At 42.6% G+C, this 27,709-nt stretch overlaps 1 protein-coding gene across 8 annotated transcripts in view; it reads right to left on the reverse strand.

The window, feature by feature from the left end:
* The window catches only part of pphln1 (periphilin 1), a 213,147-nt gene that overhangs the window by 52,929 nt on the left and 132,509 nt on the right, over window positions 1-27,709 (reverse strand). For all 8 annotated transcript variants that reach the window (XM_038780842.1, XM_038780839.1, XM_038780841.1 and 5 more), the window contains 3 exons: window positions 23,200-23,282; window positions 15,637-15,750; window positions 11,472-11,609 (listed from right to left, as the gene is read on the reverse strand). In XM_038780842.1, the coding sequence (XP_038636770.1) occupies window positions 11,472-11,609; window positions 15,637-15,750; window positions 23,200-23,282 (335 nt within the window). The remainder of the gene's footprint in view (window positions 1-11,471; window positions 11,610-15,636; window positions 15,751-23,199; window positions 23,283-27,709) is intronic.

Consider the following 27,709-nt stretch of genomic DNA (forward strand, 5'->3'; position numbering starts at 1 on the left):
GGGGCCACTGCTGTTTGTCATTTTTATAAATGACCTGGAGGAGGGCGTAGAAGGATGGGTGAGTAAATTTGCAGATGACACTAAAGTCAGTGGAGTTGTGGACAGTGCGGAAGGATGTTGCAGGTTACAGAGGAACATAGATAAGCTGCAGAGCTGGGTTGAGTTGTGGACAGTGCGGAAGGATGTTGCAGGTTACAGAGGGACATAGATAAGCTGCAGAGCTGGGTTGAGAGGTGGCAAATGGAGTTTAATGCAGAAAAGTGTGAGGTGATTCATTTTGGAAGGAGTAACAGGAAGACAGAGTACTGGGCTAATGGTAAGATTCTTGGTAGTGTGGATGAGCAGAGAGATCTCGGTGTCCATGTTCATAGATCCCTGAAAGTTGCCACTCAGGTTGATAGGGTTGTTAAGAAGGCGTACGGTGTGTTAGCTTTTATTTTTTAATTTTTTTTTTTTAAATTTAGATTACCCAATTATTTTTTCCAATTAAGGGGCAATTTAGCATGGCCAATCCACCTACTCTGCACATTTTTGGGTTGTGGAGGCGAAACCCACGCAGACACGGGGAGAATGTGCAAACTCCACACGGACAGTGACCCAGAGCCGGGATCGAACCTGGGACCTCAGCGCCGTGAAGCGGTTGTGCTAACCACTAGGCCACCGTGCTGCCCGTGTTAGCTTTTATTGACAGAGGGATTGAGTTTCGGAGTCATGAGGTCATGTTGCAAAACTGTACAAAAAACTCTTGTGCGGCCGCATTTGGAGTATTGCGTGCAGTTATGGTCGCCGCATTATAGGAAGGATGTGGAAGCATTGGAAAGGGTGCAGAGGAGATTTACCAGGATGTTGCCTGGTATGGGGGGGGGGAAGAACTTATGAGGAAAGGCTGAGGGACTGAAGGCTGTTTTCGTTAGAGAGAAGAAGGTTAAGAGGTGACTTAATTGAGGTATACAAGATGATCAGAGGATTAGATAGGGTGGACAGTGAGAGCCTTTTTCCTCGGATGGTGATGTCTAGCACGAGGGGACATAGCTCTAAATTGAGGGGAGATAGATATAGGTCAGATAGTAAGGGCGTGGAATAACCTGCCTGCAACAGTAGTGGACTCGCCAACACTAAGGGCATTTAAATGCCCATTGGATAAACATATGGACGATAAGGGAATAGTGTAGATGGGCTTTAGAGTGGTTTCACAGGTTGGCGCAACACCTGTACTGCGCTGTAATGTTCTATGTTCTATTCACACTGCATTAAGAGCAAATTTCACATTTCTTTGAACAACAACTGTGGATGTTGCAATTTGAAAACTTGATGACAATTGATTTCAGTGCAAGCTTAAATTTAGTCTTTGCATACAACTGCTAGAACATAGAACAGTACAGCACAGAACAGGCCCTTCAGCCCTCGATGTTGTGCCGAGCAATGATCACCCTACTCAAACCCACGTATCCACCCTATACCCGTAACCCAACAACACCCCGCCTTAACCTTACTTTTTAGGACACTACGGGCAATTTAGCATGGCCAATCCACCTAACCCGCACATCTTTGGACTGTGGGAGGAAACCGGAGCACCCGGAGGAAACCCACGCACACACGGGGAGGACGTGCAGACTCCGCACAGACAGTGACCCAGCCGGGAATCGAACCTGGGACCCTGGAGCTGTGAAGCATTTATGCTAACCACCATGCTACCGTGCTGCCCAAAAAGTTAGAGTTAGAGCTAGAGTTAATAGCTCTAGACTATTAACCATTCAGTAATATCTACAATTTCTCTGGATGGATTCTCCATGTTAATCCTTAAATATCTTCGAAGTCCAATACATGTCAATACTATTCATGTCACAATATGACACTGAAACATGATAGAAAAGTTAAGTATCAGACAAGGTTCAAAAGTATGGATTTTATCTTGTCAAACATTCTTTGTGAAAAATGTGGTGGAATTATATTTCTGGGCTAACGTTGACAATCCAAAATGAATGTTTACTTTCAAATCAGCTTAGTTGTCCAGGGATTAAATTCCATAAACTGAACGAGTACCCATTTTTGTACTGTATGAATATTATGTTGCCACCTCTATTTTGTGTTCACAATGTCACTTTGAATACTAAAAAGTAAAATGTCTATGTAACGTAAATCAATAGGATCCCTACAGATGAGTAAATCATGGTACTCAACATTAGAGTGGAAGCATGAAGGAGATGCTACAATTGGCCTTGGATTAAAGAAGTAGTTGTGCAAGGATTCTTCTCCAGTAACAATAACTTGGATTTAAGTGCATTTAACATAATAAAACCTTCCAAGACACTTCACAGGAACCTTATCAAGCAAAATCTGACATTGAGCTACTTCAGGAGACATTAGGAAAGATGGCAAGAAGCTTGTTGAATAGGTAGCGTTTAAGGGTTATCTTAAACAGGAAGAGAGAGGTAAAGAAGTGGAGAAGCTCAGGGAGGGAATTCCAGAACCAGAGTCCTTGCTGGCTGAAGACACAGCCACAGGTTCAGTCCGAAGACGACAAGTCATTAAGATTCTTAAAATACGACGAAGTCCACTCTATCTTCTCTAGACATCAAATTGACGCTGGTTGCATTGACTGCAGTGGAACTATTAAAATCAGGGCTACGTGAACGGTCAGATTTAGAGGAACATAGAAATACTTCTCCAATACAATTGTCCAGCATAATACTTGTGTACATGATGGATAAGAACATGTTAGGGTCATGCTGTTTAGCACACTGGGCTAAATCACTGGCTTTGAAAGCAGACCAAGCAGGCCAGCAGCACAGTTCGATTCCCGTAACAGCCTCCCCGAACAGGCGCCGGAATGTGGCGACTAGGGGCTTTTCACAGTAACTTCATTGAAGTCTACTCGTGACAATAAGCGATTTTCATTTCATTCATTTTCATGCTCCTTACAGCAAAATCTCCCATCATCATTCACATGAAGCACTGCTTTAAGTCATACTGGAGTTCCACCAGCAGGTGGAGAATCACAGTGCAGGTCACCAACTCCAGAACAGGAAGAGAAAAAGTCAAAGAATTGTAGAAGAAAAGTTAATTTGATTTAAAATTCTTGAAAAATCCCCTTGGAAACATTTGAGAAATAAGTATTACAGAATTTCAAATGCCAAAACATAAATTTGTTGTCACACAATTCTCCAGAATAAATTTATAATATAAAGTAATCAATTGCTGAAAGGGTTCCAAGTACTATCATCAAACAACTGCTTCCATGCCTACCATGCAATTTTATTCAGTATTTGCTGGCTCGAAAAGGTGCCAAGGTAAATGTTGGCATTTGAATGGCTGCTATTGATTTGTTCTTATTATAATAGGCTCTTTGCAGTACAAAGTGTGCAGTTTAATAATGCCTACACAAGCAAAGTTTGAGTAGCTGTCCAGAAAGAATGGAGCTGCAGTCAATGCAATCAGCGTCAATATGATGTCTAGACAAGATAGAGTGAACTCTGCAGTATTTTAAGAATCTTTATTACTTGTCTTCGGACTGAACTGCTTAACCATGGCATACCTGAGTACTTGCCAAAAAACTAAACAGCTTCAAAAGTAACAATTCTAATCAGTTTTTTAAGCCTCTCAATTTTAATTTCTCATCCTTTCCAGAGGAACCTCCAGCTCAGACAACGGAAAAAATGATCTACAGCATTAATAGCCTACTGAAAATGTGATCTCATAAACCTTTAGCTCAACCAACACATCATTACCTCGCCCACTTAAATTCTCCTCCCATTTTCTGGAAGATGTGGGTGGTTGAGAGAAGGGGGAGGTGGTGGTGAAGGAAATTTAATTTACCTAATAAGGTGCAGGGCCATCAGAAAATTGTGGAAACCTAGTTTCAGATTCCCATGTCTGTGATGTCACGAATGGATTCTGCACCTGGAGACCTATCCTGTCCCCCAGCCAGATGGACAGGTCTCCAGCTAGGTGTGGAGCTGATTCACAGCAGTCTGTACTGGGGAGGTGGGCAAGACACCACAATCAGATCAACTTGAGGGGGTTCAAACGGGAAGAAGGGAAAGTGCAGGCTGGGGCCGAAGCCTTGGGCTGAGGGGGAAAATCACAGAACTATGGTCGGGATGGGATGGGTGAAATACAGACCTCAAGGTGGTATTTGAGACTTCAGGGAGGCTGACACACGAATCCAGAATCTACGAAGTCCTCACCTCAACAAAGCTGGCAGGTTTCCAAACATTCAGTAACTTAGCAGACAGCTGTTAAAATCAAAAACCTAAATGAAAATAAGGCTCAAAGCCTCATGATCATATTTCAAGTTTCAACTTGCTTTCTTGAAGCATGTTGGTCCATACCCACCTTCTAGCACCAGTTAAAGCCCAACATGGGCAGGTTGATTGTAGGGTTTGGACCAGGAAACACTTTTCTCAGACAACAACCTATTTTTTGAATTACAATGTCCCCCACTGACTCATGCGGAGATACATTTCCATGATTACTAACTGCTCTGTGGTACTCTTCCCCAGTTACCAGTCTTCAATATTTTCAGACTAATCATCTGTAGGATTTTCAGAATAGAAAGGGTTATATTTGTGTTTGCACATCTTGTGTTGACACTAATTTTAAAATTAATCTGATAACAGTGATATAGAATTCTGTAATCACTTATCAATCTTGTACTAATTTGATTACCAGTAGAAGGGATATATAATTTCCTGATAACTCAGCTGGTAAATATAGTCTCTAGTTTAAAATTGAGCCATATAAACCAGTAGACCAAGAAGTTTCAAACTCTTAAAAGTAATGAGCGATCATCAAAATTAAGCATAATTTATTCCTGGCTTAATAGTGGGTCAGTAACTCAGTTCAGCTCAGTCTGCCAAGAAAACGGATACGATCAACTGCAGTGATGCAAAAGGCTGTGGTAATAGGATATTTTTGAAAAACGTAACATTTTGAAATATATAGAGCCAGCCCAGGAAAGCCCACTCCAGCTCAGAAAAGGGGAAAAAAGTTACCATGAGAGTCATGAGTTTTGCCCAGTGCCTTTAACCACAAGTAGCTGATTCAACTGGAGTTAATTTAGATTTCATATTATCCGTACAACTATTCTGCGGTCTTTGAATTACCATGGTATGCTAAAACTGAATCAATATTAAAATATATTGGGGGCAGCACGGCAGCGCAGTGGTTAGTACTGCTGCCTCACAACGCTGAGGACCCGGGTTTGATCCCGGCCCTGGGTCACTGTCCGTGTGGAGTTTGCACATTCTCTCCGTGTTTGCGTGGGTCTCATCCCCACAGCCCAAAGATGTGCAGGGTAGGTGAATTGGCCATGTTAAATTGCCCCTTATTTGGAAAAAAGAAGAATTGGGCACTGTAAATTTATTTAAAAAACATTAAAATATATTAACAGTGACTGGTCAATGATTAATTTGAAATGCACGTGTGAATTCAGCTCAGTTGATTCATAGGGTAGGATTTTCCAAGCAAACTGCAGACAATCAGGTGGCCCACCTTTGGCCAAGATCCCACCATTATCAATGGGATTTCCAGTTGAATGCACCCCTCGCCGCTGGAAAACCCGCAGCCATGGTGTGCCGTTGGGGGACAGGAAGGACTTGCTGGCGTGAACGGCCTGAAAGTTCCAGCCATAGTATTGATTGAAGGATAAAGACTGACCAGGTCAAATGGGAGAATTACCCTCTGTTTTCTGGAAATGTTGATAACATGGCACCTTTCTTTTTTTTAAATAAATTCAGCGTACCCAATTCATTTTTTCCAATTAAGGGGCAATTTAGCGTGGCCAATCCACCTAGCCTGCACATCTTTGGTTGTGGGGTAAAACCCATGCAAACACGGGGAGAATGTGCAAACTCCACACAGACAGTGACCCAGAGCCAGGATCGAACCTGGGACCTCGGCGCCGTGAGGCTGCAGGGCTAACCCACTGCGCCACCGAGCTGCCCACATGGCACCTTTCATGTCCACCTCAACCTGCATGGAGGCTAATGTTTCACTCCCTCGATACGACACTGAAGGAATATTGGCATAGAATATTTACTTAAGTCTTGTCGCGAAATTGACAATTCATCTAAAGTTGATGATTACACTCTGTTTATAGCCATCTGGGTTGGAGCATCCGACATGAACCTTACTTATTCAGCGGGAACAGCCACATATTCCAATTCTTGATGAACTTCCTTACAGTAAGTACTGCAGGATGCTTGAATCGACAGACAGAATTTAATGCCCTCCCCCGTAGCAAATTGTGTGGTGGGGGACATTTAATCAAGTGGGAGTGTGGCAGATGTGGGTCCCATCACCTCCATTAAATACTGCCCTACATGTGTAATGCAAAAGTGTCATAAAATTGAATGGTTTAAAGCCATCAAAAGTTGCATTCATAATCCAGTCGTCACCTACTCTCCCATACCAAAAATACTGAGGCCTATTATCGTATATTTCTTGCTAAATTATGTCATTTAGCACAGACCATGAACCCTGCAATTCCAGTTTGCATGCTTCACTTGCACACAGCATATGGAAATACACACTGAACAATGCATCAGATTAAAACAAAAGTTACCTGCTTCTTCCTTATTTGATTGTCCTAAATCATAGAATCCCTACAGTGCAGAAATAGGTCATTTTGCCCATTAAGTCTGCACCGACAGACTTAGACCTGCCCTATCCTAGTAACCCCACCTAACCTGTAAATTAGGAGATCTAGGAGATAATTGGGGCACCCGGAAGAAGCCCAGAATTGAAGCCAGGTCCCAAGCGCTGTGATTCAACAGTGCTAACCACTGTGTCACCATGCCACACACAGGGACTGCAAGTTCCTCTCCAGCTAAAAGCAGCTAACCCAAACTCTGGCATCAGGCAAGCAACATATCCATCTAGACTCCCGCCTTTGGCTGCAGTGAACAGTGTCCACGCCCCGATTCTTATTAACTCTCCTGGCTTGAGTGTTTCTTGAACCATGGTGCCACTGTCAGTTCTCATTCACCCTGCAGTCACCACTTTCATCCATACAAGAGCTATGAACCTGTCAGACAATTGTAAAGATGGTGTCATGAGAGTGTCTCTGTAAGTAATATTGGAGCTGGGCTGTACCTCTAACTTTTTTTACTTTCGTTTATGAGTTGGGAGCTGGCTGTGGTTCTGAGTTTTACTTTCACTTTGAGTTTGAACTGGTTTTGCACTGCACAGGTTGAAAAGAAGTGTCTTTGTATCTTCATTTTAAAAGGTGTTTCCAGAGTGCTTGATAACTTAAAATAAATAATTGTTTTCTGGAAGGAATTCGAACCTGCGGTTTTAGAAAAGAAACAACCGTATCAATACCAAGTCTTAAATCGAGGAATATGTAGGTTTTAACTGCACGGGTGAGGTGTCGAGGGCGGTTGTCTGGGGTGAGGTGATCTAGTTCAAGGCTAGGCTAGACAAAGAAGAGTGGTTGAAGCGTCAGAGGGTAATAGATGAGATGCTGGAGGTAGATAGGAGGTATGCATTAAATGGTGACCAAACAAAATTGGAAAAGAGGAACGAACTTCAGGTGACCTTTAACCGACTATCTACCAGGACGACGATACGCCAATTGAGACAAGCAAGGGATGCAGTTTACGAGCATGGAGTATGTTGGCAGGTCAGCGCTGGAGGGAGGCTGCGGCAAGGGAATTTGTCCAGGTGCTGCGGGACAGGGCAGGGAAGTTGGTGGTATCTCCAGATCAGATTAACAAGGTCTTTAAGGAATTCTATGAGAGGTTGTACAGGTCCGAGCCACCTGGGGAAGGCTGGGAGATGCAGGAATTTACACATGGGCTGGAGTGCCCGAGGTTGGGGGAAAGGCAGGGCTACATTAGAAGGGGGTGATAATGGAGCAGGAAATAAAAGATGTGATTGGGAGGATGCAGTCGTGGAAGGTGGCAGGGCCGGATGGATTTCCGATTCGGGGGAACCATAGATTTGAGCCAGGGAAGTGGGATGGAAATTTTTGGAGATGGGAGGAGAAAGAAATTAGGACACTAAAAGATTTGTTTCTTGGAGGTCGGTTTGCAGGATTGAAGGAGCTGGGAGCGAAGTATGGGCTGGAGCAGGGTGAAATATTTAGAGAAATGCAGGTTCAAGACTTTTCCAGAAAGGAGATACAGAGCTCCCCGGTAGATCCGGCTTCCACATTCCTGGAGGAGGTACTGCCGACAGGGACTGGTGGGGGGTATTGTCGGCGATTTACAGGGCTATTTTGGAAGAGGAGAAGGCCCTGCTGGAAGGGATCAAGGCAAAGTAGGAGGAACAATTGGGAGAGGGTATGGAGGGGGGGTTCTGGTGTGTGGTACTCCAGAGGGTGAACGCCTCCAGCTCGTGTGAGTGGTTGGGGGTGATACAGCTGAAGATGGTATATAGGATACACCCCACAAGGGCAAGGATGAGCTGGCTCTTTGTTGGGGTAGAAGATGTGTGTGACTCAGGCCCCGCAAACTACGTTCATATGTTTTGGTCCTGTCCAAAGCTGGAGGATTACTGGAAGGCGGTTTTTAGGGTAATCTCTAAAGTGGTGCACGTGAAACTGGACCCGGATCCTCGTGTGGCCATATTTGGGGTGTTGGACCAGCCAGGGTTGGAAACGTGTGCATAGGCAGATGTTGTAGCCTTCGCCTCGTTGATCAACCTCTCCACCCTGTGCCCAGGTGTGGCGGACATGTGGGGGGGACCTGCTGGAATTCTTGACTCTTTGAACTGAGGGGAAGGATGGAAGGGTTCTACAATTTATGGGTGGTTTTTTAAAATAAATTTTGAGTACCCAATTCATTTTTTCCAATTAAGGGGCAATTTAGAGTGGCCACTCCTCCTAGCTTGCACATTTTTAGATTGTGGGTCGAAACCCACACAAACATGGGGAGAACGTGTAAACTCCACATGGACAGTGACCCAGAGCCGGGATCGAGCCTGGGACCTCAGCGCCGTGAGGCCGGAGTGCTAACCCACTGCGCCACCGTGCTGCCCTCCAATTCATTGGTGTTATTCATTATGCACTTTCGAGAATTGGATTACATCGAACATTAGGGGTAGGGTTGGGAGAGTTGGAGGGAGGGGGACTGTATGTGTTAATGGTGACTATGGGTGATTCCTGATTCCTTTTTGTTATTTGTTTATGTTAACCTGCGGCTAATGTTTGAGTGTTTGGTGGGAGGATGGGATTGTTGTTATTGATATGGGGATTGACATTGCATTCCTTACTGTTTATTGTTGGAAGTAAATTTGGGAGAAAATATGAAAGAGGAGAATAAAAAATATTTAAAATAAAATACCAAATCTTGAAGTGCTTCGAGAGGTTGATCATGAGACACATCAATTCCATACTCCCAGAATGCCTTGCTGCACTTTAATTTGCGTACCGCCATAACCGGTCCACAGTGGACTCCTTCTCCCTAGCCATACACTTATCCCTGGAGCATCTTGACAACGCTCATCCCTGGAGCATCTCAACAACAAAGACTCCTACGTCAGACGACTATTCACTGACTGCAGCTCCGCCTTCAACATCATAATCCCAGCCAAACTCATATCAAAACACCACAACCTAGGGTTTAGCTCCTCCCTCTGCAAATGGATCCTCGACTTCCTGACCCATAGACCACAATCAGTGAGGATAAACAACAACAATACCTCCTCCACAATAGTCCTCAATACCGGGTCTCCGTAAGGCTGTGTACTTAGCCTCCTACTTTACTCCTTATATACATACGACTTGTGCGGCATAATTTGGCTGTAACTTCATCCTGATGACACGACCGTAGTTGGTCGGATCTTGAACAGTGATGAGTCAGCGTACAGGAGGGAGATAGAGAACCTCGTTGCGTGTTGTAACGACAACAATCTCTCCCTCAACATCAGCAAAACTAAAGAGCTGGTCATTGACTTCAGGAAGCAAAGTATCGTTCACACCCGTCTGCCTCAATGGTGCTGAGGTGAGGAGGTGGATAATAGCTTCACATTCCTAGGTGTGCACACCACCAACTAGCTGTCCTGGTCCTGGTTGACGCTACAACCAAGAAAGCACAACAGCGCCTATACTTCCTCAAGAAACTAAGGAAATTCAGCATGTCCACATAGACTCTTAACAATATTTACAGATAGGGCAGCACGGTGGCCTAGTGGTTAGCACAGCTACCTCACAGCGCTGAGGTCCCAGGTTCGATCCCGGCTCTGGGTCACTGTCTGTATGGAGTTTGCACACCCCCACAACCCAAAAATGTGCAGAGTAGGTGGATTGGCCACGCTAAATTGCCCCTTAATTGGAAAAAATAATTGGGTAATCTAAATTTATAAAAAGGAATTTTAAAAATCCAATATTTACAGATGCACCATAGAAAGCATCCTATCTGCCATCCTATGGCAACTGCTCAGCCTATGACTAAGAAACTACTAGAGTAGTGAGCACAGCCCAGTCTATCATGCGAACCTGCCTGCCATCCATTGGCTCGGTCTACACCTCCTGCTGCCTTGGGAAAGTGAACAGCATAATCAAAGACCCCTCCCATCTGGGTTATTCTCTCTTCCAACTTCTTCCATCAGGCAGGAGATACAAAAGTCTGAGAACATGCACTAACAGGTTCAAATACATCTGTTACCAGACTCCTGTATGACCCTCTTATGGACTAAACTGATCTCTTCACACATCCCCTCTAATGAATAGTATTACACTCCATATGCTCACCTATTGTCTGTGCCTATGCGTTACATTATGTATTCATGCATGTACTAGGTTTTATTCATGTATGGAACGATCTGTCTGGACTGGACGCAGAACAATACTTTTCACTCTACCTCAGTACATGTGACAATAAATCAAATTCAATTCAATTCAATATAACTAATAAAGCCTTACAATTACTAACACATTACGGAGCGGTACAGTGGCGCAGTGGTTAACACTGCTGCCTCATGGCGCCAAAGACCCGGGTTCAATCCCGGCACCGGGTCACTGTCTTGTCTGGAGTTTGCACATTCTCCCCGTGTCTTACACCCAGAACCCAAAGATGTGCAGGATGGATAGATTGGCCACACTAAATTTCCCTTTAATTGGAAATTAAAAAAATATTACTAACATATTACATGAGCAAATGAGCAAAATATTCACCAGCCCCAAATCACATCTGTTTTTCTGTGAAGTCATACTTGGAATTCTCTCAGAATACAGGCGTTCGCCTCTGGAGCCATCAGCAGCTCTCATTGCCTCTGTGTCCTCTTTTCTCCCAGCTCTTCTGGTTACTACCTCCAGGTCACCTGTTCCTCCCCCCCCCCCCCTCCCCCCATATACAAAGCACTAACTCATACACGAGTTTTAAATGTAAATTTCATCATTATTCTTACTGCAACCAGTTTCATATTGCCACAATGAAAGCTCTCTCCGTCCCCCCCCACCCCGCCCCCTCCCCTGATTGTTTTCATCTACTTTCAACTTTGTTCAAAGAAAAATTAAAAATGCTAACCTCTTCAATCTCTTTAGTTTTCTCAGCAATTGCTTTGGTGCGAAGATCTGTCTGGCTCAAGTCTATAAGGTCAACAGCACTCCGTGTATTCATCTCTAGATCATCCAATTTATCGGAAAATAGCGTTTGAATAGCATCCTACAACCAGAAAAAACAAGATGACCAAAAGAGAAATGGCACATAATGCTCTTTCATTGCACAAAATTATTTATTGGCACACCAATTTTGGCCCATTATTTCTGGTTCACAGGCTTCAAACTATGCGAATTCAGAAACAACAATGTAATCTATCAGTTTATTCAATAAATGGCAGCTTTGAAGACAAAGTGGCACGGCGGCACAGTGGTCAGCACTGCAGGGATTCTATAGTTCTATGGATTACACAGTGAAGTAACAATACCCAACAACTTTGTGAGCTTTTAGAAGATACATAAATGGAACTACACAGCAGCATCCCATCAATTGTGAGGGAGATTTGGAACCTGACGAATTCAATCATATCAAGAGTCTTTGTATGGTTTGTGCAGTTTTGAAGCATGAAATAGAAGCAAAGATCAGAAAATAAAATCTACATACAACACAATGGAATGATTTTAAACATCCAAACAACCACTTGAATTTCCCAGAGTTAAATGTATAAAAGTATCCTGAACTATGGGACAAATAAAGAGCAATTCCAAACCATGGTGCAATTAAGAAATTATCAAAAGATAGGATTTAAGAAGATTTTTTTTTGAAAGGTAGAGAGAGAGAGAGAAACATCATTTGGATCATTGTATCGGAATAGCGATGCAAAGGGCAGGAAGGTAGCATGCAAATTCAGAGGACCAAAGGATAGGGAAAAACATATGGGATAGGGAAACACATATATGATTTGTGGGGGGTGGGGGGAGACTGATAAGGTAGAGTGCATCAGGCCACGGAAAATTGTGAACATGAAGGAGGCAGTTGAGGATAAAGAAGCCAGTGGGAATGGGGCTAATAGGTAACTGGAACATGATATGGGCAGTTTACACAAGTTGAAATATTTGGAAGGAATCATAGAAGTTACAGTGCAAGAGGCCATTCAGCCCATCGGGTTTGCACCGGCTTTTGGAAAGAGCACCCCATTTAAGCCCACACTTCCACCTTATCCACATGAACCAGTAACCCCACCTAACCGAAGGGCAGTTGATCATGGCCAATCCACTTAACCTGAACATCTTTGGACTGTTGGAGGAAACGGAGCACCCGGAGGAAACCCACGCAGACACGGGGAGAAGGTGCAGACTCCGCACAGGCAGTGACCCAAGCTGGGAACCTGGGAACCTGGAGCTGTGAAGCAACTGTGCTAACCACTGTGCAACCATGCCTCCCTAGAATAGAATAGTCCCCTTGAAAAATTGAGTCCAGATATGAAAAAAGCAAGCAATCTCAGTGGTGCACAAGAAGTGAGACTTGAAAATCAGCTCTGAATTAAATTGGTTTACATTGTCTGATTTGTCTAAGCAAGTGTTTGGAGAGGGCAACAGAACCAGTGGCTACAGAGTGGAGGTTATGGTGGGACCAAAGATAATGGAATATGTCTTTCCAGTGTTGAATTGGAGTTTCTAAAAAAACTTTGTGTCAGTCAAGCAGTCTGACGGCATAGCAACGTTACAATAATAATGGAAGTAGTTGAGAGGAAGAGCTAGTTGTTGTCAATGTATATATGAACGTTGACCAGCTTGTAAATGAATACATGTTATGAAAAGATAATGGAAGGAATGATTTTTCTTTGCTTAAATGAATAATCTGGAGGAACAAGCTTCGCCTAAGGAGAGGGAGACGTGGTAGAACAATATGCTCAAACTAGATGTGGCTAGAAGGACCATTTGTGCACCAAGCATGTGTTGCTTAAGGAGCAACGGTCAAATTATACTGGAGAAACAGGAATAATGGGTGCAAGATGCATCAGAATTGGCACAAGTGTTGTGAGACAAAGGACTGTTAAAGATTACCTTACTGATTAAGTTCTTGGTGGTGAAGTCATGCAAGGTCAACTGCGGATGCAGGTAGAAACATTTATGTGAGGAAAGAGAATGAGAAATAACAGAATAGCGGAATTGAAGGAGAGAGGACAGAAGGTAGGGAGTTTAGACAAAGGTTGAAGTCATTAAGGATGAGAAGTCACTCATTCCAGAGATGGAATCCAGAGGATTCTTTGGGTTTGGGAGGGTGGTACTCGATAATTTTAAGAGAGAGACAGAAATAATAGAAGATACCCATTCATTCAGAAGACGGGAACAAAAAATTAGGAAAAGGTTCAAGTGAGACGTGGCAACAGCTAGGGCACAAGCTGACTCAAAATTTCAATAATGCTGTGTGCCCACACAAAGAACTGGAGCGTGATGTGCGGGACAGTAAGACTTCACCACCGGCCATCACAATATTTTTGGCTCATTAGACCATACGATGTAGGAGCAGAATCAGGCCATTCGGCCCATTGGGTCTGCAGTGCCATTCAATCATGGCTGATATGTTTCTCATCCCCATTCTCCTGCCTTCTCCTCATAATCCCTAATTCCTTTAATAATCAAGAACCTATCAATCTCTGTCTTAAAGACATTGAGTAACTTGGCCCCCACAGCGTTCTGCAGCAATGAGTTCTTCAGATTCACCATCCTCTGGCAGAAATTCCTCCGCATCTCAGTTTTAAAGGATCGTTCCTTCTGAGGCTGTGCCCTAGAGTTCTAGTTTCTCCTACCAGTGGAAACTTGCTCTCCACTTCCACTCTATCTCGGCCTCTCAGTATTCTGTAAATTTCAATAAGATCCCTACTCATCCTTTTAAACTCCTCAACGGCTCCTCATATAACAAGTCCTTCATTCCAGTGACCTCCTCTGACCCTCTCCAAGGCCTGCACATCCTTCCTTAGCTACGGGACCAAAACTGCTCACAATATTCCAAATGGGGTCTGACCAGAGCCTTGTACAGCCTCAGCAGCACATCCCTGCTCTTGTATTCTAGCCCTCTATACATGAATGCTAGGCTCTGTTTTATAATGTTCCTGAGAGCAACGAACAACTTGCCAAATGATCCACCACCCTGGAAATATGCCTACGCTTTGCGAAGGGTACCGTCTGCCTTTGCTTTCACTCTGGTGAGGAGCATTGCGCTAAAGACCTTAATAAATAATGACAGCAATGTTGTTCCCCTCCAGTTGTTTCCATTGCTGAAGTTCCCTTTCTTCAGCAGCTTGACGAGTACTCCTCGCCTCCAATAATCTGGGATGTCCTCTGGAGTCCAGATCATGTTGAACTGGTCTGTGAGCTCTCTTGTGATGGTGTTCCTGCCAGGTTTAATAGCTCTGTTGGTATTTCATTGATATCAGGTGCCTTGGATGTTCTTCAGGCTTTTGATGGCTCTTTGGACCTCTGCCTTTAGGGACCTGTGCAGTTATACTCCAAGATCTCTCATTTCAACTATCCATTTTAACATATTCCCATTTATTATGTACTCCCTATAACTGCTTGACCTCCCCAAATAGCCCTTTGTTAAAATCCATCTGCCACTTTACCGTCCACTCCACCAACTCATCTATATCGTTTTTGAGATTGTTAAATTAATCCTTGGTCTGTCGACCGCATCTCGTTGATGTTCCAAAATATCAAGTCAATAGGTTCTCATTTGAAAATGAAAAAAATGAAAATCGCTCATTACGAGTAGGCTTCAATGAAGTTACTGTGAAAAGCCCCTAGTCACCACATTCCGGCACCTGTTCGGGGAGGCTGGTACGGGAATTGAACCGTGCTGCTGGCCTGCCTCGGTCTGCTTTAAAAGCTAGCGATTTAGCCCAGTGTGCTAAACCAGCCCCATGTCCCATATTGGAAGTGTTCGGACGTTCCAGCTGTTGATTCTGGTGATGGGTTTTGGTAAGATTTGGCTGGTCAAGGATCAGCTTCCTTTTGGCTTTCATCCAATCCAGTCATGCGGTCACCCTCAGATGTTGTCCTTTTTTGCCAGTATGGCTAATTCTTTGTATTTCTGTGATGGTGATGGGTTTTTACAGCCTTGGGTGGTGGTGGTGCTCAACTAAGTTTTAAAAAATTTGTCTGGAAACATATAAAACGTTAGATAGCTAACTCAGAGCAACATGAAAATCGGAACAAATTTTGTAGCAGATACTGTTAACTGGCATACTTACAACGGTATCACATTCAGACATTTCCAGTTCTGGAATCTGTTGCTGTTCAGAACACCAATCATTTCCACCTTCTTTGTTCAGGTTATCAGGTGTTCTACTGGATTTTTCAAAGCTCTAGTGAAATAAAGAAACATTTTAGTTTTAAATCTCTAACTTCAGTTCTATTTCATGTTCTGCCCCCTTCCCACTTTCAAATGAACCCTAAAATCATTGGTGGCGCAGTGGTTTGCACTGCTGCCTCACGGTGCCGAGGACCCAGGTTTGATCCTGGCCTCGGATCACTGTCCGTCTGGAGTTTGCACATTCTCCCCTTATCTGCATGGGTCTCACACCACAATCCATAGATATGCAGGGTAGGGGGATTGGTCATACTAAATTGCTCCTTAATTTGAAAAAAAGAATTGAGCACTTTAAATTTATATTAAAAAAAACCTTAAATCATGTGTGGTAAGGCAGATGTTGGGCCATTTCATGAATGCCAAGAATTGGAAATGTTTATTTCTACAGAGGCAAATAAGAACATCAATTCTGCCCTATCCCTGTAGCCCATCTAATCTTTGGACACTTGGGGGTAATTTATCATGTCAGTCCACATCTTTGAACTGTGGGAGGAAACCAGAGAACCCGGAGGAACCCACGCAGACACGGGGACAACGTACAAATTCCACACAGACAGTCATCCAAGGTCGCAATCGAATCCCAGTCCCTGGCGCTGTGAGGCAGCAGTGTGCGAGGGACAGGGTCTGTTTGTATGGCTCACTCTCAATCTCTTGATGCTCACTCATTTACTCACTCACCATGTGAATTGGTGTGATTGTGAGTTGGCGTGTAGGGGTGAGGGTCATGGAAATTCTCAGTAAGCCTGAAACACATACGCACATCCTACACTTACTTATTCTCCCTCCCACATTAATTCACTCTCTCCCCCACACCCCTTCCCTCCCACACATCTGGGCAGCGAGTCTTTTCATCCTCACCCAGCCTCCCACCTGCACCATTGCATCCAGCCTTCTCCAGCCCAGCATCTGTGAATCACTCACTTTCCAACCCAACCTAGCACAGACAGTCTCTCCCTCACCCAACCAGCCTGCCAACGTCTCTTCTCCATCACACATCCACAGGGATCTCACTCAATGCCACTCGCTCTCTCAGAGACATCTTCAACTCCTCTGTTAGTCGTGTTCTAACTGGTCCCACTCAGCATCCACACATTCCTGGCATCCTGATCATCTGCCCTGGCACAAGTCCTGCTTGAACTGTCTTCATTTGTATTAATGCAGAAAATGATTGGTTCACAACAAGAGGGAGAGATCACAGATGGCAGAGGGATGGTAGAGCTGAAGCTCCTCACTGACTTTGAGGACAGAATCATCCAGTTGGCTGGGGAGGACGCCAACCCCTGTTGTGCTGATGATGAGGTCAACAGTGATAAACCAAGTGAGAATCCAGCACTGCATCATTCATCAGACAACAATGCTGTGAGTTACAACTCCTGATTCTAAAGCCCCATGCAACCAACTTAATGACCTTTCTTTTCTGTTGCAGGCACACTTGGGAAGCAGCCCAATGAGTTCACCAGCCAGGTCCTCGACTCCAGCCCCAAGAGCAGTTCAGAAGTTGAATTCATAGACCTCGACATTGCAGATCAGTTACAGTGTTCACCCACATGCTGAATTCTCGTGTACCGGAACAGGCGCCGGAATGTGGCGACTAGGTGCTTTTCACAATAACTTCCTTGCGGTTTTAATGTAATCCTACTTGTGACAATAAGATTATTATTAATTATTAAAGAGCCACTTTGCAATTGCTGCAGTCACCTCAGAGTTCCCGTAGAGGGGTTCTAGCGAGGTGCACATATAGAAATATACATAGAAAATAGAAGCAGGAGTGGGCCATTCTGCCCTTGAAGCGTGCTCCACCATTAATTATGACCATTGCTATATTTAAAAAAAAAAATAATTTAGATTAGCCAATTATTTTTTTAAATTAAGGGGCAATTTAGCGTGGCCAATCCACCTACTCCGCACATTTTTGGGTTGTGGGGGCGAAACCCACGCAGACACGGGGAGAATGTGCAAACTCCACATGGACAGTGACCCAGAGCCGGGATCGAACCTGGGACCTCAGCGCCGTGAGGCGGTTATGCTAACCACTAGGCCACCGTGCTGCCCTAATTATGATCATTGCTGATCATCAAGTTCAATACCCTGATCCTGCCTTTCCCCCACACCAATAGCCCTTTAGCCCAAGAGCTATATCTAATTTATTCTGGAAATTAATAATAATAATCTTTACTAGTTTCACAAGTAGGCTTAGATTAACACTACAATTAAGTTGCTGTGAAAAACGCCTAGTTGCTACATTCCGCCGCCTGTTCGGGTACTCAGAGGGAAAATTCAGAATGTTCAATTCACCTAACAAGCACGTCTTTCGGGACTTGTGGGAGAAAACCGGAGCACCCGGAGGAAACCCACGCAGACACAGGGGGAACATGCAGACTCTGCACAGACGGTGACCCGAGCTGGAAATCGTACCCAGGTCCCTGGCACTGTGAAGCAACAGTGCTACTGTACCGCCCATTGCACACTTACACAACGTTCTCGCCTCAACTACATTTTGTGGTAGTGTATTCCATAGATTCACCACCCCTGGGTGAAGAAAATTCTCCTCACCTCAGTCCCAAAAGGTATGACCCCAATTCTTGATTCCTCCACCATCGGGAACATTCTTTCTGAATCTACCTTCTGAGTCTAAGCCTGTTAGAATTTTAAATAACTTTCTATGAGATTTCCTCTCACTCTTCTAAACTCCAGTGAATACAATCCTAACCAACTTAGTCTCTCCTCATATGACAGTCCCACCATCCCAGGAATCAACCTGGTAAACCGTCGCTGCACTCACGCTATAGCAAGAACATCCTTCCTCGGATAAGGACACCAAAATTGCACACAATATTCCAAGTACGGCCTCAACAATGCCCTATCCAATGCAGTAAAACATCCCTATCCCTATACTAAAATCCTCTCGCTATGAAGGCAATCATACCATTTGCCTTCTTTCCTGCCTGCTGTAGCAGCGCATTTACTTTCGGCGACTGATCACGAGGACACCAAGGTCTCGCTGAGTATCCATCTCTCCCAATTTACACCCACTCAAATAATAATCTGCCTTCCTATTTTTGCCACCGAAGCAGATAACCCACATTTATCCACATTATACTGCATCTGCTATGCACATGCCCACTCACTCCGCTTGTCCAAATCCTGCTGCAGTATCTCTGCACCCTCCTCACAGCTCACCCTCCCAAACAACTTTGTATCATCCGTAAATTTGGAAACACTACATTTAGTTCCCTCGTCCAAATCATTAATATACAATGTGAAGTGTTGGCCTCATAGCACAGATCCCTGCGGTACCCCAGTAGTCACTGTCTGCCATCAGAAAAGACCCATTTATTCTAAAATTTTGCTTCCGATCTGTTAACCAGCTTTTATCCATCTCACGACACAACTTGCAATCCCATGTGTTTTAACTTTACATAGTAATCTGCTACTTGAAACCTGTTGAAAGCCTTCTGAAAGTCTAAATAAACCACATCCGTTAGGTCCTCCTGGTCAACTCATTACATCTTCAAAGAATTCTAGTAGATTTGTCAAGCATGATTTCCCTTTTGTAAATCCATGCTGACTTTGCCTGACTATATTACTGCTTTCTAAACGCTGTGCTATGAAATCCTTGATAATGGACTCGAACAAATTTCCTATTTTCTCTCTGCCTCCCTTTTTGAAGAGCGAGATTATATTAGCTACTCTCTAATCTGTAGGAACCATTCCAGAGTCCAAAGAATTTTGGAAAATGAATCTACTATTTGGAGGGCTGCTTTCTCAAAGATAAAGATCATCAGGCCCTGGAGATTTATCCACCTTCAATCCCAATAATTTCCCCAAAACCATTTATCTACTTATTTCCTTCAGCTCCTCACTAAAACTGGTGTTTCTCAGAACACACACCCTTTGTCCAACCAATGGCCATGACAAGAACAGAAACAAAATCAGATCTTTTGTTAAGATTGCCAACCAGGAATTTTTGTTTTTGTTAACTATTTTTCATGATTGTTGTTAGATTTTTTTGGAACCTATAAGATGTTGCTGTGGTGTTTTTTCTCTTTGTTCTTTGATGTGATGTGAGCATCGCTGGCAAGGCAAGAATTTACTGCCCATCTCTAACTGCCCTTGAACTAGTGGCTTGCTGGGACATTTAAGAGAACTTTTAAGAGTCAACCACATTGCTGTGTGTCTGAGTCACATGTAGACCAGGTAAGTATGGAAGGTTTCCTTCCCTAAAGGCATTAGTGAACCAGAAAGGTTTTTAACAACGATCAACAATGGTTTCATGATGATCATCAGACTCATAATTCCAAATTTTCTTTTATATTGAATTCAAATTTCACCATCTGCTAGGATAACCCAGATTATTACCCTGGGTCTTTGGATTAGTAGTCCAGGAACAATGCCACTGCACCATTGTTTCCCTGAAGTTACTGTAATGGAGATCTATGCTGCCGAAAACCTGGTTGTGCAATTTTTTGAAGGCTGCGCAGCCACATATGATTCTCTGCTGGATTGCTTCTTCAATTGCTTCAAAGATAGCTGCTGAGATATGGGAAGTGTTCAACAACATCCAAAGTCAGATTTTGTTGATCTTTGGCAGCCTGATTTAATGGAATATTCACAAGCCATGTCCACCACACTATAAAGATGGCAGGCGGTGTGCGCACTCTGGTATAGATGCAGATATTTTACATATATTTCTAGCATTATGTTAGGACTGTGTTTCTTCAACAAAAAGCGGCTCAGGAGATCTGATGGGTGTATCCAAAATCATGAGGGGTCTGGATAGAGTAGATAGGCAGAAACTGCTCCCACTCATGAAAGGATGGGGAATGAGAAAGCACGGGGAATGAGAAAGCACAATTTCAAAATAATTAGCAAAATAACAAGTGATGTAAGAAAAAACTTTTTAACGCAGCCGGTGGTTAGGATCTGGAATGCACTGTGCAAAAGTGTGGTGGAGGCATGCTCAATTAAAGCATTGAAGAATTGGGCTATTATCAGATAAGAGAGAGTATACAGGGTTACAAGAAAGCGGGAAAATAGAGCTTGGCGATTTGCTCAATCGGAGGACCGGTACAAGCATGATGGTCCAAATGACCGCCTTCTTCAACGCAATAGTGCTGCGATTTTGCGTCTCCAGCATTAACAGTAGCTTGAGACTGCCTGTGTGGAGTTTGTACATTCTCCCAGTGTTTGCGTGGGTTTCCTCCAGGTGCTCCAGTTTTCTTCCACAGTCTAAAGATGTGCAGGTTAGGTGGATTGGCCACGCTAAATTGCCCCTTAGTGTCCAAAAGGTTAAGTCGGGTTACAGGGATAGGGTGGCGGCGTGGGCTTAAGTAGGTTGCTCTTTCCAAGGGCCGGTGTGGACTCGATGGGCCGAATAGCCGGTTTCTGCACTGTAAATTCTATGATTCTACGTAGGTACAGATTTTGGTTTTGATGATGTTTAGTGAGATTCTGATCAATGTGGATAATTTTAGTATTGATGATGTTTAGGGAGATTATAATTATTTTGTACTTGAGTTGAAGATGTTCTAAATATCGCAGTGTGGACCACTATACAGTTGTCAAGATATTTTAAGTCTTGGATATGCTGGAGGCTCACTTTACTCTTGGCTCTCAGTCTGTTGTGGTTGAAAAGTTTCCCACTGAGATGAAACTCAATCATGTCCCTTTGTGTAAGTTAGTCACAAACAAATTCTAGGACCAGGTGGAGGTAGATATTGAAGATCGCCTTGCTGAACTCCAATTCCAAAAGAAAAGAACTTAAATCTCTAATCCATTGCAAAGGACGGTTGCTGTAAATTTGCCATTGTTAAAGGCACTGCTGAGGATCAAATCCGAGAAGGGAAACTTGAAACAACTGCCTCATGTTTGTTCTTTGCTTCAATTTGTATAGTATGAGGGGTTTTGAAATCCAGAAATGATGTCCCTGACTAATTGTGATGATTTTATAAACAAGTAAATATTTATTAAGAAATAGAAAAATAAATGAAACAGTTACACTTGAGCGCAACAATTGCTTCACATAGTATCAATACTTTAAGACTCTTCCACACAATATTAATTTAACTACCTTCAGAACTACCCTTTCCCATATCTATTCAACAACTGCTTGCTGGGAGTTGAACAGCTATACCTTATGTCTGCTGAAATCTAAAACAACTACCTTCATAGGTTTCAGTATTTCCTTAAATACGTTCTTTCCCTTTGCTCTCCATTTAGAAAAGTCTTTTTAGAAATGTTATCTCCCATAATTGATCAACTTTAGTCTTTTACTTTACCTTTTAGAATTTAAAAGTAAATGCACTCTCGCCATACTTTAGCTATGATGCCTTTATTTTACGCCCTCCATATCTTCTCCTTTGAACCACAATAATCCAATCAAATCGACTCCTGTTCTGCCATACTAAATTACCTCATGCAAACATCTGCTTGAAGCATTTATAGGCTCTACCATAACAAACCTATAGATAATAGTTACATAGTCCTTTATTTTAATTACCACTCATACCCCAACAGTTTTACAAAATTACAGGAATATCACCAACAATTATTACAATTTCTTGCGTTTTCCTGACATCATGAGGGAGTTGCAGGACAGTAAGAAATGTTGCTGGACTTGAGGACTTTCCAAAGGGCTTCACAATTGATGGCAGTCAAAGGCCTTTGACAGATAAATAAAAGTCATGCACAGCTCTTTTTGCTGTACCAGACACTTTTCTTGAACTTATCAATGGACAAAGATTGTGCCTGTAGTATCCCTGGATGGCCGGAAACCACATTGGGTCTCTGGAAGTATATCTTTGGAAATGGATTGGAGGCATATCAGGAGAATTCATGCAAAAAATCTTCCTCACAGTAGACAGAAGGGATATGCCCCTGAAGTTCCCACAAATTGATTATCATCCTTATTGAAAAGTGAAACAATGATGGCTTTGCGGAAGTCAGAAGGATTTTTGTAAAAAAAAATCTGAGAGTTTAGGTTTTATAGATCTCTGAAGGATATGTTTCCCAAATAAGTTTTGCTATTCTTCATGATGGCTTTGAGGAAGTCAGAAGGATTTTTGTAAAAAGAAAATCTGAGAGTTTAGGTTTTATAGATCTCTGAAGGATATGTTGCCCAAATAAGTTTTGCTATTCTTCATCTTTTATAAGTGTTGGTGACGAGAGAAAGTGTGCTAGAAAGGGCATGAGAGAGAGTACACACTAAACGCAATGATGAATGCTGTTGCCATTTCAAGATACATGATGCAGAAATTGAAAGAGTACACTAGATTTCTGATGAATAGTATGTAATAATTAATTTCAGAATTACATTTGATAATTAATTAAATGGATGCCTGCTACTTTGTACAGAACACATTTTCTGATAGATACCCCACGAATTAGATTGCACCATTCTTTTAGGATGATTATCAAAATGATTGAAGAATGAAATTGAGCTGACCTTTGACGTAGCTGGTGGTACTGAACCAGATGGAGATGCATCTCTTGAAGGTGTCAAAGAGGAAACAGAAGATCTTTCTCGATCTGTGAATAAAAAAGCAAAATGAGATAAATGTTTAATTCCAGGTTATATCTTTAAACACAAGGGGTGGGATTCTGCAAAAACTGGCGGGGTGGGCAACTCTGGCGTGTACCACTCCGACGTCGTCCTGCCCCGAAGGTGCGGATTCCTCCGTGGTGGTTTGTAATTTACGCCGGCGGGACTGGCCGAAAAAGGGTGGCCACTTGGCCCATTGCGGGTTGGAGAATCGCCAGGGGGGCTGCTGCTAGCAGCCGCCGATCAGCGCTGGAGAATTCAGCAGCTGACGGGAGCGGGATTCATGCCGCCCCCCCGGCGATTCTCCGACCCGGCAGGTGGTCGGAGAATCCTGCCTAAAATGTCTACTATTTATTTTGTAACGTTATTTTTGTCAAAAGAAACATTGTTACTTGTCCTAAGTTAAGTATCCTCAGTTCTAACATTTTGATTCGGTGTTTGAATAAGTGTAGTAATTTGTGAGGACGAGGCCAGAACTCGTGCATATTGCGTGGGAATGACAACAAACTGCCTGCATTTGCAGTCGTTACTCAATAAAACTTGGTAACTTTGTGAGTCCGCAGAATAACATGGAAATGCAGAATTCCTACCAGTGATTCAATGCTCCTCTGGAGGCTATATTGTTCTTGTCCCCTCACAGAGTGCAATTCCTAAGCAATCAATGAATTGATGCAAACTTTTACGCTGCAAAAAAAGTTCTAACTGGTTGAATGATTAGAATTTTAATTCTGCTCTAAATTCATAATTACTAATGAAAATCCTAACTGGCCCTAACAACCAAATTTAATACTGGTCGAATGTTAACTTTTTCCATTATGATTAAAAATATTCCAAATAATAATGATAATAATAATAATCGCTTAGCGTCACAAGTAGGCTTCAATGAAGTTACTGTGAAAAGCCCCAAGTTGCCACATTCCGGCGTCTGTTCGGGGAGGCCGGTACGGGAATTGAACCAGCGCTGCTGGCCTTGTTTGGCATTACAAGTCAGATGTTTAGCCCACTGTGTTAAACCAGCCCCAATATTTTGGAAATAATAAAAAATATTATGGTTGGTTATGATATTTTAGATGAATCGTGATCCAATACTGTATACCATTTATTTTTCAACCTGAAATTTTTAATTAAAAGAGGTTCAGTGCTTTTAACTTCTAATTTGCTATCTGTAAGAATATTTCCATGTGACTGGCTGTTTCCCCTGCTTTCTGGTATCATTGCTCTCAGATGCCTGGAGATCCCATTGACTTAATGCCAGATTTAAACTGTCATTGGGAAAGGGAAAGTTCACACCAGCGACCACCAGATTGTTGTAAGCAACTTGCTTCGAGGTCAGTGGTGAGTGCTGTTGTTTCACCACAGAGCACAAAATGCAGCCCATTGTTACAAAAGTTTCACATCTGTATGATTCATTATCCATCTTGATGAGACAGGAAAAACACCGTCCCAAGTAACTACTGTCAGAGTAGACTTTCCGTCTCCACTTAAGAGGTAGCCTTATAAAACTCAAAATGTGACATCCACTGCAGTTTCCAATAAATCATTTGAAATAGTTCTTGACATCTGATGTGAAATACCACAGAAGGATTGCAACTTACCAGAATCTGGTCAACTAGCAATGCCAGATATCAGGCGACTTGTGGAAGCCACCTTAAGTCAGTGGCCAGGACTTTATGGCCCCTCCCACCAAGTAGGATATCACGCCCCCACCAAGGTAAACGGCAATTTAAATGGCCCACTGCATCCATGGGACAAGGGGGCCAGACATGCCATGGCGAGGTCATAAAATCCTGGACAGTGTCTTTTCTCGTTTTAAAAACGTATTTTTTAAACAGTTAAATATATGTTTGATCAGCCGATGAAATTAAAGATTAATATCACTCATGCACAAATCTCATCATTATGACAACATCAACTTTGGATATCATCTGGCTCAGCTGTGATGACCTCCATAATACAGTCATTTTCTCAGAGAGCACAGTGAATGTCACCACGCATATTTCATGCCTGGGAGTTGAGAGAGTGAGGGAAATTACTTGAAGTTACTTTTGGAAGTTCAAAGGTTGGTAATATTTTAAAATAAAAGCATGCATAATAGCCTTCTAAAAATTATCCATACCCAGAAACACAAGGAAGATTAAAAAAGTGAATTTCAGATCTAGAGACACTTCTGTGAACTATCACTCTCACTTCGCTTGTCAGCCTGTAGGGAATTATTCTTTCTGTATTATGGAAACAGAAATGTGCTTGTTTTATTACTCATTGGTCAAAATAGCAATCACGTTTATAAATAAAATGCAAATAGCAATTCACACTACATGCCCTACCTCAGTTAACTCTGATTGCAAATAGTTTTGGATTATCAACTCGTCATGTAAACAGCAGAAAGAACATTTCAATCAAAGCAATAATTTTATTAAACCTCAACAGTAATTGACACCATCTGCATAATCCTGCAAATGCTATCTTGAGGTGGGATGCTGTACAGTTATTTTTTTCAATATTGAACATCAAAATAAAGTTTTAGATACTGTTGGATAATTTGGCTCTTGTTGAATGATGAAATTTAGCTGAAAAAAATCCACAAGGGAATTAATATGAAACAAAAATAGGTCAGGAGAAAAAGTATGAAACAACAATGGCTGGGTGTGAAGGATATTGAGCCAGAGATATGAAGCATTTTGGGCTGGTCATTTAAAAAATAATAAAAATGGAAGTGTCAAGTTTTTGTGCAAAATGAAAGGAGTCTCGAGTATTACTCATAGCAAAGCAACAAAAAAAAAGAAGCAAAAATTCAGATGTACAGCATCCATATGTACTCATGCAAACAAACTGCAGGATATTGATATTCCAAGCACCAAAATTGTAATTGTTAACAGTATATTAGACGAAAATACCAATGAACTCAACAGGTAAAACATAAAATTACACAAGGAACTTGAATATGTGCAACCAAAGTAATTCTGCATTTTATAACAGGAAGAATTAAGAGGATTCATTTTGTTTGCTATAATCTGTGACATTTTGCAAAAATACATACTTTATTAGAACATTTGGAAAAAATGGAAGTTTACGAAGCAACATTTGGGACCACCTGCCCAACAGTTCAGAGAAGGGATACTTGTCCCAGAGTTTGGATTTAATATAGAATGGTGGGTCTTACTGAACCACCCATTGATTTAAATAATTTCAGCATGCATATCATATTGGATTGGAACTTAATTGAACTGAAACTTAACCAAATTATTTCTGTACCATTTCCTCAATTTATTTCTCAACTTTTTTCTTGCGAAAGGCTCCCATCTTATAGATATGTATGCAGCTTTAAGTAGAATGTCAAAGTTTGTGAAAGCTGGCTATTTCCAGATATTTTATGGCAAACCTGAAGATAACATTCATTTATAATAGAAATAAGTATATATTTGGGTCACATGTCATATTAGTCAATATGAAAGTGTTGACGGCACGGTGACGCAGTGGTTAGCACTGCTGCCTACAGCACTGAGGACCCGGGTTCAGTCCCGGGCCACTGTCTGCGTGGGCTTTGCACATTTTCCCAGTGTTAAACCCCACAACCCAAAGATGTGCAGGTTAGGTGGATTGGCCATGCTAAATTGCCCCTTAAATTGGAAATTAATGAATGAATTAAGTAAGTACTCTAAACTTTAAAAAAAAGTCAATGGTATTTTGCCTGTCACTACCTGAACAAATAAATATAACAGGGGCACTCGTTAATTCTTCCCCTTTAGTTTACTGGTTTAAATAAAGCAGTGCAATAAGATAGTGTATTAACAGCTTGCTCTCTGGCTTTCAATTTTCACCCCTCTCACATGGTCCATCTCTGATACTTCCCTTCCTTGACCTCTGTCTCCATGTACTGTGACAGGCTGACCGCAATATTCATTATAAAGCATTCTACTCCCATAGCTACTTTGACTACAGCTACTCACACCCCTATAAGGACTCCATTCCATTCTCTCAGTTTCTCTGTTTCCATCTCATCAGTTATGGTGATGCCTGCAACCCGTAGGGAACAATCTCTCCATGATACCCTGGACTACTCCACCATCATGCCCAACTCCTTATCCCTTTCCTACAACACCTTTTCTTGCAATCACAGAAGGTGCTACACCTGCCCCTTTACCCTCCTCCCCATTCAAGGCCCCAAACACTCCTTTCATGTTAAGCAATGTTTCACATGCACTCCCTTCAATTGGCCTGTTGTATTCACTGCTCTCAATGCGGTCACCTCGACATTGGGGAGACTAAACGCAGATAGGATGACTGCTTTGGAGGACACCTTCGCTCCGTCCGCAAGCATGACCTAAACCTTCCTGTTACTGGCCATTTTAACTCAGCACTTTGCTCCCATGCCCATCTTTGGCCTGCTGCAATGCTCTAGTGAAGCGATTCACAA

Source organism: Scyliorhinus canicula, chromosome 20, assembly GCF_902713615.1.
Source record: "Scyliorhinus canicula chromosome 20, sScyCan1.1, whole genome shotgun sequence".
NCBI lineage: Eukaryota > Metazoa > Chordata > Chondrichthyes > Carcharhiniformes > Scyliorhinidae > Scyliorhinus > Scyliorhinus canicula.